Below are 14,801 nucleotides of genomic sequence, written 5' to 3' on the forward strand. Positions count from 1 at the left end.
GATAGATTTTTTAGAAAAGGAAAAGAGACATGATATAGATCTTAGAATTTATGATATTATCAAATTACCTCGAATTCTTTATGAATTATGGATATTATTTAAGGTAGATATTAAAAGCATTTTGAGATCCATTGAGTAAATTTTGGAATTTATCAGGTTATTAAATCACCTTAATCTTAAATTATGAATTTCATAAAAGTTTATACATTTCTATTCATAGTTGATTTTAGATGAATTAAATAAATTTAAAGCATGTCAAATACTTTTTTAAGTTCATGTTGCATTAGATTAAATTTAATTGCTTATCTTTGTTATTTTATTTGTGTTATGACACAACATAAGGAATTTTATATTTTTATTTAATTAAGTAGATAAGTTATTCATTTAATATTGTATAGAAAAATTGGATTGATGGGCCATAGTTGAATCAAGTCGGATCAACAAGAGTTGACCAAATCTAACCTGAGATAAGTTCAACCTAAGGTGATCGTAATGTGGATCAGTCCTACGATGTTTATGATGATGGAAGAGGATAAAGTGACATATAGGTTGGTATTGATAGGATGATCATTTTTAAGAAGTAACATACCGTGACTATTAAATGGTTCCTTCATTCACTATTAGGAGGAATGTATTGTCCTCACCTGACAGGTGAGGATATTGAAGATGGAATACTATCATACATGTCTATCGAAGATGTGCTTCTTTTCCATCTTCCACCCAATTACATTTGATTATACTAAATTCTTCTAAAATTTTCTCTGAATCTAAGGTGTGGTGTAAATAATTAGCAGCAACTATATGATTTCCATCGATGACGAAGGCCAATGGCATCAGTAGATACATTTCCATCGATCTCGTGGAATCAGTGTTGATGCATATGAACCCCAAGGATGCCATGCGCCTAAGCACCACATGCAAGGAATGGAGGGTCACAACCCCACAATATGATCCAACTATACGTAAAACTCCATGGTTTTTCACCATCATGCGTTCCACCAATTCCTGCATCCTACGAAGTGTGGTAAACGAGGATACATCGTTCGAGATCAAACTTCCTTGTTTCTCCGGTGAAAGTATTTTCATCGATAATGTCTTACATGGTTGGCTGGTGATACAGGATGTCACGATCTCTTTGTATAATCCATTCTCTCGGCTGCGATTGGACCTTCCATTTGCCCCCTTCTCATCCTTTTATTCTTTTTACATGACATCAGCTCCGACGAATCCTGACTGCATCGTCCTCGGACACAACGGTGAGTATTTGTTCGTTTGGAGGCCCGGAGACGACTTTTGGAGCGTTGACGAAAATGTGGAAGTCAAATATTATAAGTCAGTCGTCATGTTCCGAGGGCAATTATATGCTGTACGTTATTCAAAGATTTCAAGTAGACAGTTTGTGTGTTTCCAAGTTGCTCCGTTTCAACGCAAGGATTTGGACGTGCCACCGCCGCCTATGGATCTTTATAACAATGACGTTTATTTAGTCGAATCTTGTGGGGAGTTGTTGTTGGTGTGCATCTTTGGAGTCTCGAAAGTCCATCTGTTTCGACTTGATTTGAAGAACAAAAAATGGATCGAGATGGAGAGTTTGGGTGATCGAGCAATATTCCTGAATAAGAGACACAATAAAAATAGCGGTGTCTCTGTCTCCGCTCATGAAACTGGATGTCTTAAGAATTGTATATATCTCATTGATTGGATATCGGTGTATATTTACAACCTAAAAAATCATAGCATCGAAATATTTGACAAAGGGCTATTAGGATATAACTTGATGCAATGGATTATTCCGACTTCCGGTTGAAATAAATGACGACAATGAGATTTAATTAATTTTGGAGTTTCTCTATATTTTGAAGCAAATAAGAGCTATTAATGGAATTGTATGTGGCGATTGACTAAGTTTCATTTTATGAGCTTTTGCAAATAGATATGCAACTCGTTATTGTTAATGATCATATAGCTCTTGAATCTGTATAAGTAAATCTCAAGTTTAAGAAATCATTAAACATATGCATGCAACTTGCAAAGTGACTAATCCATCTCTAATCATTGAACTTGGTAAGATGACAAAGGACTTATTGGAGAAAGATCGACCATAAATCTCTCTTCTTTTTTGTAAATATTTTTCTTTTAATTTTAGTTCTATTACACATGACAATGCCTATTTTATATTTAAATTAATAGTCATATTATGCATGTTTAAACAAATTTTTAGTGAGTAGTATCTCCTCCAAACATAACTCCAGTTCTGGAATCGAAATCGTATCGTGTCAGTTCTTGAGTTAAACCGATAGTTCCGATTTCGACGGTTATGATTCTAGTTCGAAACATTAATTTTTTTATTTTTTAAAAAATAAAACATGAAAAAAATTATGATTTGATTTCTAAGCTTTGAAAAATGGATGTATAATGAGTATAATGACTTAAAAAATTGATATAAAAAGGAGTAAAATTATAAAATTTTCAATCGTTTTCGGTGCCAATTGTTCTAATCAAGGATTGAAATATCCTACTGTATCGAAATTTCGACGTTCTTTCGGTATAATACGGTATTGTATACCAAGCGATATATCTTTTGATTTGATACAAATCAGGTAACAAACATGAAAGATGAAGGACAGGATTTTTCTGGGTAAACTGTCCGAACAAAATGAGATTTGGTAATAATTGTGGAGAAAAGGAAAGCAGACCACTGAATTATTGGCTTTGTCACTGTAACAACTCTTGTTTTATTTAGATGCTCATCCAATCAACCAGAGAAAGAACACCATGGAGAAAAACCAAAAGAAAACAAGTACAACCCCATGCTGTCTTCTCTTTAGCCATTCTCCTCATTGGAACCAAAAACAAGAAAGATAATGAACTCTTCAGTTGAGGACCAAACAGAGCAAGTCAAGTGTTACTGTTTGCATGGGCTCCAAAAGGAAAGAATGCCAATGTTTTGCAACCTTTGCAAACCCAGCATGCTTGGATGCTTTCTCCATCTCTGCCATCTCAATATGAGCTGTTCAAAAGAAAGGCTTCCACCATTTCTGCTTGCTGATCATAGTATTCTTTTGTCTTCTGTATGCAGACCATTCCTTTGTTGCTTGCACACAAACCACAAAGGTACAGGGGCAAGGGACAAAATGAGTTGGAATTTCTTTGTAGGTGTAATTGTGGTAATGATGGTTTTCCTGTGGGGATCACACTTTTGTCCTTTGTTGAGAAAATATTCTCTTTTCTTCAACTTTATCCCTTGTCAAGTTAAGATCATTAAAATTGTATACATTGCGTAACTCTTTCTTTCCATTTATTTGCATGTCTCTTCTTTCTTGGTAATTGAAACAAATAGAAACATCATTTATTTCAAAGTCAGTACTATAGATTAGACATCATTCCTAGTGTTTTTTGAACTTTAATATGTTTCAAAGTAAATGTTTTCAGTTTTAGAATTTGAAAAAATATTTTTTGCTATCAAAATCTTGGGATTAAGATGGACTCAATTCTTCATGTGGTTCTTCCATGAACAATGAAATACCTCCGGAACAGGATTTCTGTTTGATGAAATGACAGGTTTTCTGTTGCATAATATTAGGAAGCTAGTATTATTACATTGCAGGTGGAAGGAAGAAGAAAACAAGAACATTCCAAGAAACCATCGCTAGGAATCCATGTTCCTTCAGATCAAGTTCACCTTTTTATGCTCCCAATGCCCAACAAACCCATAGTTAAGTGGTCACTAATCTAAAAAGATGACATCTTCGTTATTCTTTAATCTCTTCTCTTTGTTTCGTTCTGTACCCTCTGCTGAATTCTGCCACCACTGCAGCTGCTGCTCCCCTTCGTCCACCTCCATTAGTGGTGACGGACGGATGCCTGTCGTCCACAGGCAAAGGCCATGTGCGCTCTTTAATGCGCGCACCCATTGTCAAAGCGCTCATCAGGATCCCTGCTTCCTTCGAGTACCAAAGATTCCGAGCTTTTTCTGTCCCGTTCTTTTCCCCGTCTCTCGTTTGATTCAACTTCCAGAACCTAGGGAGAGGATGAGGAATAAATTCGTTGCGCCGCTGTTTTCTTGGTGGGTTTAGCTCGAGTTGTTCGGGAAGCTGAGATCTTGGAGCAAAGATCGTTTCTTGGAGCCACCTTGGTGCGGAATTCTGGACGTTTTGATCCTTTTGGTCTTTCTCAACATTGGTTCGAAACAGACGAGTTTGGCCTTAAAAGATTGATCTTGCGGTGAGGTAGAAGTTCTTTATTGCAATTGAAGGCTACATTTGCTGCGTTTGGGGTACCAATTTAAGCTGCTTTGGTTTTATTGTTCAGAGTTCTGTAGGCTGATGCGCTATAAACAAATTAGACGAGGCGAAGGATGTCATGCTTGATCGAAGTTAATTTGTGTTGGTGCAAAGATTTCTTATTTATTCAATCGAAAGAAGAATTTAGCGTCTCTCCGTAAGGTTTTGCTGGGTTTGCATCAGCCATGACATGCCTCAACAATTAGAGCAGCTGCTTGTCATCTAGGCTTGTATGACTTTGGCATACAGAAATGTAGCGAGGAACACATGATATTGGACATCTAGCAAAGAAATCCGTAATGTTATCTTAAACCATAGGAAGTGAAGTCGTTCGGTTCGATCAAAGATGGCATGCACTTTTATGTTACCAACAATCATCTTGTCTTGTTTGTTCTTGGTGCCTCTCACCCAACCGAAGAAATCGACCCATACCCAGTTGTTGCTGCAGTTGAGGAAGCAGCTGGAGTACCCAATTCAGCTTGGTGCTTGGAACAACACCAATGATCTGTGCTATGCGCCGTCTTCACCTAGTCAAAGCATTACTTGTGATGGAAGCTCCGTCACAGAGCTCAAGATCGTGGGAGATAAGCTTGCAAAGCCTGGTAGATATGACGGTTACTCAGTTGCCGGCAAGACTCTTTCGCCGGGCTTTTCTGTTGATTCTTTTGTCACAACTCTGACTAGATTGACGAGCTTGAAAGTGGTCATCTTGGTTTCTTTGGGGATATGGGGTCCCCTCCCGGACAAGATCCATAGGATGTACTCACTTGAAGTGCTCGATTTAAGCTCAAACTTTTTCTATGGTTCCATCCCTCCCAAGATATCTGCCATGAAGAAGCTTCACACGTTTTCCCTGGATGGAAACTATTTCAATGACACCGTTCCTGATTGGTTTGCATCATTGGACAACCTCATGATTTTGAGCTTGCGGAGAAACAGCCTGAAGGGATTGTTGCCCGGATCAATTAGCAGAGTCAGCACACTAACTGAGCTTGCCTTGTCAGGCAATAGCATTTCAGGTAAAATCCCTGACCTAAGTAGCCTAAACAGCCTTGAGACATTGGACCTGGGAGACAACAGGTTGGACTCTGAACTGCCTATCATGCCCAAAGGTCTTGTCACTATCTTGCTCAGCAAGAATTTGTTGTCTGGTGAGATTCCACAGCAGTTTGGGGAGTTGGATCGACTCCAACACCTTGACCTTTCATTTAACTTACTTGAGGGGTCTCCGCTGGCAGCTTTATTTTCTTTGCCGAACATCAGCTATTTGAATCTGGCATCTAACATGCTCAGTGGGTCCCTTCCGAGCAGTTTAACTTGCAGCGGCGAACTTGGGTTTATTGACATATCTAGTAACAAACTCACTGGTGAATTACCTTCTTGTTTGAGCTCAAATTCGGATAGGAGAGTTGTAAAGTTCAACTTGAATTGTTTATCTCTGAACAGCCAGCATCAGCGTGGAGCGAATAATTGCCAACTAAATAACATGAACGGGAAAGAGTCCAAGCGGAAGAACACTTGGTTGAAAGTTTCTATCATTGGAGGAATTGTCTTAGTTATGCTATTGCTTTTGTTAGTTCTTTTTGTTTCTTGCAAAAGAAACTGTCATCGCGCAATAGCAGAGAAACAACAGTTGCCAAAGTCGGTGCCATCAGCCACAGGGTTCTCATCTGAGCTCCTTACTAATGCAAGTAAGTAATCGTCTTCTAGATTTTCCTGCTTTTTCAATCAGAATGTTGGTTATGCCACATTCATTTGCCATGGTGTGATCATAAAAGATTTTACTAACTAGAGTGTCTTCATGCTTGACAAAGCATTTTTTGTTGTTTCTATTGTTGATCCATTCAACCAATAATAATCCTCTGTTTTGATATCTTGTTCATATTTTTCAGTAAAAGTTCAATTAAGTTCTAGCTGACACAAAAGGGACTATTTGGTGGATGATTTATGAAAGCAGATAAGTAAACCTTTTATGTCTGCCTTTGGCTGGTAGGTATTACTGGTATCAAGGGGTCTAGTTTTTCACTTGGGCAATAAGGAGACCAGTGTTTGTATAGTTGATTTGCAATATTTCTCGTATCAACTGGTGATTCTTTTTACATGTGTCCTTACTCATAGGCTTTGGGTTGGATATTTATTCTTGAAATTAATCTTCCATAGTGTAAGATTTGAGTAAACCCTAAAACCAATATTCTTTTCAATTATGCTTCAAGATTAACACAGTAATTAGGAATGGGCCTTATCTATCTTGGGGTTAGTTTAAAGTGTTATCCTAGATCGTCGTCTTTTTGAATTTCAAGATTTTTGAGTGATTAGATTAGTGGCAGGGTACTTTTTTCCTAAGTGCTTGATCTAACTGGTAATTCATTTAATCTTGTGTTCAAATTTACCAACCTGCTTCTCCCAATGGCCTTTAGAGTTTAGAATACCTGCTGCGTTGACAGTGCAATTAGAAAAGTCGTTGACAGACATCTTCAGTTAGGGTGGTGGAATCCAGGGGACATCTTTGTGATTTATGATGGCCAAGAAGGAGCGCAGGCCTTGATAATAAGTGTTTGAAATCACTGCCTTGGTAAGAAAATGGTTATGGTGGCTTGCTTAGAGCAAGGTTATGCATGACATAAGGTCATCAGGAGTGTGCATGGCTTCCAACAGAATCAGTAGGTTGCTAAAGCATGAAAAAATGTCTCTTGTGCAAGTCTCTCTAAGTTCATTTCATAGGATGACTTAGTAAGTTGTAAGGTAGAAATTGTCTTGTTTCTTAAAAGAGGACACATGCAAAGGGAAGGTTTCTTTGCCAGAAGCATCTCTCATGGTTCTAAATTATATATAATGCACCCATTTCATGATTTCACTGAGACGACAACACCATTTCCTGACACTATTTTCTCCAGAACTTACATGATAAGTCATTTTTCTTTGGGAGTATACAGATAAATTAGGACCAGGGATAGTTATTGTGATTTTTTTTGAGAATTTTTTACTTGTTATGATTAAAATCCAAACATTGCCTAGTTTACTTGGGACAAGCAAATATTGAGGCCTTCAATTTCCTCCAAAATTTTGTTTTCTCTATTGATTTTGTCATTACGGCAATAAGTTCAGAATCTGCTGCAACCTTAAGGCTGAATTAAAACATCATCTATAATGGATATTGGCTCCTTAATATATGCAGAGATTGCCCAATCCAAGAGTATGCAGGATATAGTCCATATATATTAAGGGTTTTGGAAGTACGGTTGGGAGATTTCTTGATGGTTGTGCTATATCTTAGGCAGTCTTTTCTCTTTAGATGAATCAAAATGTGAATTCCAGTGTTAGAAAGAGTAGAATCTAGGCTGTCTGAGATTAAATTGCCACTGATCTCTTGTTGCATTTACAGTGAGATGGGTTGGAATTCCTGTATAAGCTTAGACCCTGTGGAAGCTTAGATTAAATTAAGATATATTTCCTGTACAAGCTTAACCTTATATATTTCCATATCCTGCGGCCTTGTTTCTATAGGAACTGCAAAAGAGTAGCATCTAGCTGTCTGAGATTAAATTGGTAATGTGGGCCATCTTTAACCTTCCTGATTTGGTGGATGTATGCTAACATCTTTTGTGAAGGCTTGGTAATGTTGATGAAATTTTAGAGCCATTTAGTTTCATCTCATATCAACCAAACTGGTCATAGTCATGTTCTGAGGCGTTCTGTTAAGTATAATATGATCAATTAGAATAACAATGAAGATGAACAAGAATTATAGCAAGGTTATTGCCAATGCTAAATGTCAAAAAATTTGGTCAAAGTATATCTTGGAGCTTAATAAAGAAAATGCTATACATGTGACAATACAAATTTAGTAGACTTTGGCCCTTTCAACTTTTAGTATGGGGTTTTCAGCATTGTGAGTGATGCTAGGTCTAAAATCATTAGCTTGTAAGAGAAAAGATCTTCCTTCTAATTTGACTTAATGAATCATGTAGGCCTAAAACTTTGCTACTGCTTAATGAAGCTAGAATTTTGAGATTTTGTGCAATTGTTAGTTTGCCTCATTTTCACCTGGTGACAAGAGGTGAGTCATGTAAAGAGGCTCTCTTCTTAAAAGGGGTAAGTCGGAATCATACACTGAGCCATCCTTATTTAATAAAGTTGTAATATGTAACTCCAACATTTCAATGAGACATACATAACTGCAAGCTTTTTTATTTCTTAGATGATCTTTTTTCTTTTCTGCTTCAGTATCCTTGTCTATAGTTTGTGGCTTCATGATTTAGCGTTATCTTGACTTAAAAATCTGCTTACATCTAATAATGCCTGGCCTGTTAGTTATGTCGTTGCTGAAGAAAGAACTAACATATACCGAGATATTTGCATGTGTTGACACAATCAATTAATTCTTCTTCTCAGGATATGTTTCTCAAGCAATGAAGCTAGGAACACAAGTATTGCCTACATATCGGACTTTTTCCTTAGAAGAGTTGAAAGAAGCAACAAATAATTTTGAAGGTTCAGCATTTATAGGGGAGGGTTCAACTGGAAAGGTTCTTCTAATTTGGAAATTTTCAATTTTCAGATGTTTCTTTCAGTCATTTATGCATCATATACCACACATGTTCATCCAAATATTTATTATAACATAAGAACTGAGTGGATTTGAAATCAAAACTGTTTGTAGTGTGTTTGCAGACTAGCATAGGCTTGTGTTGCCAAGATGAGAATATCGAGATAAATGTATGGAGTTACTAAGAAAGATAGGAAAAGAGGTTTATGTTGCCGAGATGAGAATTCTGAGATAGATATATGGAGTTACTAGGTAAAAGATAGGAAAAGAAATACTTTTATTGTGAACAATTAGGTATTGCTTTGATAGAGGATAAGATGAGAGAAATTCATTTAAGAGGTTATGAGCATGTGCTTAGGAGACCTTTGTATATGATAGTCAGAAGAGATAAAATGATTAATGCTAGTGGTACAAAAAAATATAGAGGAAGACCCAAAAAGACTTTAATAAAAATTATGAATAGAGATTTAAGTACTCTGAATTTAACTAAACATATGAGTATTTACATATCTCAATAGCGGTAAAATATCCATGAAGCCGATCCCAAATAGTTAAGATTTACGGTTTTGCTTTTGTTATTGTTGTTGTTATTGTTATAGAGTGACCATCACATTGCCTTTAATTAAATGCTGATGCTTGGCTGTTACCTGTTCTATTAGTTTGATATTTTTGAGCTAGTGCCTTGTTGGTACAAGAGTTAGATTTCTTTATTCTAATTGAGAATGAAAGGATTAGCTATCAGACTGCTACATTAGACTATCATGGCATTTCAAACCAGAGAACCAAATTAGAATTCTGTAATATTGGAAATGTAAATACTTTTTAAGGTCCGCCATACCGTACCGTACCGGAGTTTCGACCCGGGCTCGGTACGATATGGTACCGGCGTACCGGGCGGTACACCGGGGCGTACCGATAATTTTATATTATTTTTTGTATACTGTAGCAGTGCTATAGTGTAGCACTGTAGCACTGTAGCGGGACCGGACGGTCCGTGTACCGAGTACCTGTCGGACCGGTACGTACCGCCCGGTATGGGCGGTATGCTTCGGTACAGCAGACACTGCTTTTTATGTGGTAGTTCTATGGAACTCAATGTCCTCCAAAAGATGTTTCTTGAAGGCATGGCTCAGAATCCTAGATATTAGGAATAATCCTTTTTCATTTCTGTACATGTTGAAACTCCTCGAAAACAGCAAGATACAAGTCAATATATTGCTTTGTCCATTCTATAACTAGAAATACTCTTATAACTTCCAGTTCGTAATTTGTGAAAAAGTGAAACTCTAATACTATAACAAAATCTGTTTAAAACAAATGCCAAAGTCAGAACCCTTGGACTGTAAAAAGTCAAATTCAAATGTCATTGCCTAATGGCACTTCAAATCATTTGAATTCTTGTTTATTTGATGTGACATATCAACTCGTTCTGTCTAACACCAACGATCCAAATCAAGCATCGTGTTGAAGTTTATCTTTTGCTCATTCAGGATGTTGGTGACAATAATTAATTGCCCCTCTAATTTCTTCATTAATTATAAGTGAATCAATCAGCCTAAGATTCATTTCGCTTCCCTTAACCACAATATTTTAACTGATCTTCATGCATGCTTATCCACACAAAGAAAATTTATTTGAGGAAGTGAATGAATTCCCTTCGAATCAAAATTAAATGGGCGGCACAAGTAATCAATCTGGGGGCAGATCTGTCTTGTTCAATCAATATTCTACTGCTGTTTTGATAGATCCACTCTACTAACTGAGATTAGCATACAATAAGTTATTTTTTCAGCAATATAAGCTAGTTATTGACATGAACATTTGAATTTTGTTATATTGACTTGTAACTTGTTTCTAGTTACTAGTGTCATATGCATAACTTAGCCTCATACCAAAACTCTTTTGCTTGGAAGAGTTCCATGGATGTAAATCACAGAAGATTAGAGATCGAATTCCTTGGTTGCCTGGATTTCTTGGTCATGCATTAGCCTTGTTCTTCAATTTTGCCTATGATTTTACAACAACAGTGTTGATACCCTGATTTATTTAGTTTCTCACACGGTAGATCCTTTTGTATGAATCATGGAATGAAGAGTGCTTACTCAAAGGTATATATATCTAATAGTAAAAGTGTTTTTTGTCTACGTCAAGAAGTGATTTTTTTAAATAAATGATTTAGGCACAAATTAGAAATACTGTTTCTGGTCCAAGTTGTCACAGTATACATTCAATTTTTAGTTCTTGAGATAGATTTGGAAAACAAGTTATAGTTATGTGAGATATGGTTTCTTCCATGTGCTAATCTTTCCTGTTTCTTCGCAGTTCCACTTTGTATATTACTTTTCGTACTGTAAATTAATGTTTTTGACAATCTTTTCCTTTTCTTTTTTCAGCTGTACAAGGGGAGACTAGATAATGGAACCTTTATAGCTATAAGATGCTTGTCATTGTTCAAGAGACATTCTATAAGAAATCTGAAGTTTCGTCTGGATTTGTTATCAAAACTTCGCCACCCCCATTTGGTCTGCCTCTTGGGGCATTGCATCGATACCACACAAGATGATTCTAGCATCAACAGAGTCTTCCTAATTTATGAATATGTAGCTAATGGAAATCTTCAAAGTCATCTTTCTGGTAATGGTTCTCCATGCAGTTTAAAGTTTTTCATCTATGCCCTGTAATTCCTAAAGGCTTTGGTTTTTGCCAGCAGAACGCAGTATGGAGAGGGCTCTTAAGTGGCCAGATAGGTTGGTGGTTTTGATAGGCATCGCTAAAGCAGTCCACTTTTTACATTCGGGAATTATTCCTGGTTTATACAATAATCAACTGAAAACCAAGAATATTTTGCTTGATGAGCACTTTATAGCGAAAGTGAGTGACTATGGGTTGTCCATTATCATGGAAGAAATTTACAAACATGAGGTCCGTATCGAGATTGACAGAATGGGAAATTATGTTTTGCTTGTGAGCCTATAATTTTATGGTATTTTGCATATTTGATGCATCGATGCTCATGAGAATTACCTTCCATCTGCAGGCAAGGGCGGAAGGTCAGAAACCTATTCAGAGCAAATCTCCCGAACTGTGAGTACTTCTCTCATACATCCATATCGGACAGCTAAATTCTGATTTCAGATTTGCATGTGAACCTACAATTAGCCCAATAAAAACATGTTACTTCACATCAAACCACGTGATTCGGAATCCATGTGTACAAGGACGGAGGACCTTTCGACTTTGTATCTAGTAGAGGTTCTAAACTCTTTCTCTGCTCTGAACAATGAAGTCGAGTACACTCGTCATTTGATAAGGATTCTAACTTTTGGTTTGACATACTCCCACAGTAAGATTGATAAAAATTTGCATCAAACAGTTCCAGCAGTTATGGAGCAAATATGATTAAATTAATACTTCTGGTAATCTGACATACACATTTACCTTTGTAGGGAGGCGGTAAATTTGGAGGATGATGTTTATTCATTGGGCTTTATCTTACTCGAGGCACTCATGGGACCATCAGTGTCTGAACAAGGTTCTGAACGTTGTTTAAAAGAATTGGTAAGCTCAACCCTTTTCGGATTCTATCTCTAATAAAAATGAATTTAGTATGATAGACCACCTCCAAAATGAAACCAATACACTTGTATGCAGTATCTTACTGGACTAGGTACGTACCTATGGCTGTGGTGATTTTTAAGGTGACCCTTTAGAGGAATTGATGGCAACGAGAAATCATGTCTAGTTCGTTAGGTGAGGATTGAAAGAAAGCGAACCTGTACAATACCATTAGAAAATGTTTACCATTATCGACGATCTGTCACATGCAAGAAATCCAATCCCATGGGTACCTCCTTATATGGGCAGTGTGCATCGGTCGCCAGGTCATGCCAATGATCACCTGGTTTATTGCAGATCATCCAATGGCTTTTTCTGCACTGCTGCTGCATTATGATGACCCAAATCTAATTGACATCATCTGCATGACACTGTCTATGCTCCTTAATGATTCTTTTACTAATTTCTTTATTACCAGGAATTTTTGTTCTTTTCTTAGTTGAGAGATGAAGTCTATGAGCATTGAGGTACAAACATATATTACTTCTTATCTTTCATTGAGCTCCAATTAGGCCATGATAGTCTTGTCTTCGATTTTCTATCAAAAAAGACTTGGGAGTTTCAGCCTTGATTAAGCGTTAGACACTTTTTACGAACTTCTATCAGTCTTGCTGCCTGAATTTAGTGTATATGCTCATAGTTTGTTTTGAAGTCTACTCATACTTAATCCCTAATATAAAATCGTACTGAAAAGCTTGCTCATGCTGAAAAATGTCAAGCTTGATGAGCTAACTAGCCTATCAACTTTGTTTGATCTAAATTACTGATCAAAATGCTTAAGCTAAAGTTAATAATAGTATACTCATTAGATCCTTATAAATCAATCTTAATCTTGTTCACTTTCGATGTGAGACTAATCAAGGGTGTTATAAAAAATGCTACTAAAAACCTCCAAGAAACCCAGGTTTAGCTTGCCTTGACCTAGTGAACACATAGATTACTCATAATAAAAGCTTATTAAATTGATTTCACATGCTAATCTGATTCCAAAACTTATGATATTATAACATGTAATTGCTTCAGCCAGGTTGGTATTTATCTTCATGTGGACGGATAGAAGCTAAATTTATTTCCATGGAAGAATGTCACTCCAACTTTGTTTCTTGTTTGCAGGCTATGTTAGTCACTAGGCAAACAGAGCAAACACGCATTCTTGATCCAGTCGTACTAGCTTCTGCATCACAGGACTCCCTATCGATTGTGATCTCCATAACAAGTAAATGCTTGTATGAGGAATCGTCTCGCCCTTCAGTCGAAGACGTGCTGTGGAACTTACAGTATGCTGAGCAAGTACAAGCCACGGCAGATGGTGATCGGAAGTCCGACATCGTATCACAAGCATGATCCTGATTTGGAGTTTCCTATAGCATGAATCACAGAGATTAAATTCAATGTGGCCCTTTGCCACTACTTCAGTGCAGAGATTCAAGCGAACAAGGTTTATAAGCTTGGAGAAATGTTACCCAACATGCTGTAACAACAGAGACGTTCCGAGAAGAGCAGTCGCTGTTTGCGTATACCATTTTCATGTTCTCCACGATCCAGTTGCTACGATTACTTTGTGCATCTAATCACTCCATCTGTAATTAATTGTCTTCTATCCATTGACTTCAGAGCAGATTTTTGTGTTCTTGCTGTTGGGATATCCATATTTACCAGAATCTGATCATGCTTGAACTGCCAAGCAAATGCAATCACTTGCTGGGGAAAATATTTGTTTCAGTTCGCAAACTCGATTTGCCTCTCGCCTTTATCATTGATAGTCCAGTGCTGTCAGATGTCAACTATCATGTATTTACTTCAGACTAATTACTGTACTTGTAGAATGGATTCCATCTATATTACATGCAGAGGAATGCGTACTTCTTCCCTTCCATGCTGCTATTGCTCAGTTCTACACAGTTTATCTTCGTCTAATATTTATATGCCATTACCTTAAGGCGAAAACATCCAGTTCTGAGTGTCAGTTTCCGGTTAATACATGCCGATCTGACTGGTCTCTTAACACTGGCTTCAGGTTGTGGTCATTGCAGATTCTGATTCTTTCTCAGGATGTTCATTACTAGGATGGGATATTCTGCAAAAAATGAGATTCCAGGAACTAGAGAGAGATGTATTTGGAAAAACAAGCAAACTGGGCTACACAGTGCAGATCACAAAACAAAGCAAATATTGAAGATTTCAGTACTGTTTATGAATAGATCCACATTAGAAGAAATGGGAGGACAAATCAGAAGATATCCAGAAGCCATCCAAGATTCCTGTCTGGTTGCCTTAATAAATTTAGAACTTGTGTAGTTCATGAGTAAACTTAAAAACCAGCTCAGAGAAAAAGTATTGAATACTTACACTTACTA

The 14,801-nt window shown here is 37.0% G+C and overlaps 1 protein-coding gene across 5 annotated transcripts; it reads left to right on the forward strand.

Moving 5' to 3' along the window:
• The first annotated feature begins 3,423 nt into the window (after window positions 1-3,423).
• On the forward strand, window positions 3,424-14,318 carry LOC135584782 (probable inactive leucine-rich repeat receptor-like protein kinase At3g03770). 5 transcript variants are annotated; one of them, XM_065081770.1, is made up of 8 exons: window positions 3,424-3,715; window positions 3,818-5,974; window positions 8,676-8,809; window positions 11,223-11,463; window positions 11,537-11,751; window positions 11,867-11,913; window positions 12,276-12,387; window positions 13,558-14,318. In XM_065081770.1, exons 2-8 carry the CDS (start codon window positions 4,630-4,632, stop codon window positions 13,786-13,788), a joined length of 2,325 nt encoding a protein of 774 aa, XP_064937842.1. In that variant the 5' UTR covers window positions 3,424-3,715; window positions 3,818-4,629; the 3' UTR covers window positions 13,789-14,318. The 5 variants fall into 5 exon arrangements, with proteins under 5 accessions (XP_064937842.1, XP_064937846.1, XP_064937843.1 ...); XM_065081771.1 differs by lacking the exon at window positions 3,424-3,715 and having other exon boundaries at window positions 3,753-4,229; window positions 4,312-5,974; XM_065081772.1 differs by lacking the exon at window positions 3,424-3,715 and having other exon boundaries at window positions 3,753-4,224; window positions 4,312-5,974.
• The last annotated feature ends 483 nt before the right edge of the window (window positions 14,319-14,801 follow it).

This window comes from Musa acuminata, chromosome BXJ1-9, assembly GCF_036884655.1.
Source record: "Musa acuminata AAA Group cultivar baxijiao chromosome BXJ1-9, Cavendish_Baxijiao_AAA, whole genome shotgun sequence".
NCBI lineage: Eukaryota > Viridiplantae > Streptophyta > Magnoliopsida > Zingiberales > Musaceae > Musa > Musa acuminata.

What these genes read in the sequence shown, in the direction of transcription:
- LOC135584782 (XM_065081770.1), top strand. Translation starts at nt 4,630, where the DNA reads ATGGCATGCACTTTTATGTTACCAACAATCATCTTGTCTTGTTTGTTC. An exon ending in CAGAGCAAATCTCCCGAACT is followed by an intron (nt 11,914 to 12,275) that starts GTGAGTACTTCT and finishes TTACCTTTGTAG; the next exon opens with GGAGGCGGTAAATTTGGAGG. An exon ending in AACGTTGTTTAAAAGAATTG is followed by an intron (nt 12,388 to 13,557) that starts GTAAGCTCAACC and finishes TCTTGTTTGCAG; the next exon opens with GCTATGTTAGTCACTAGGCA.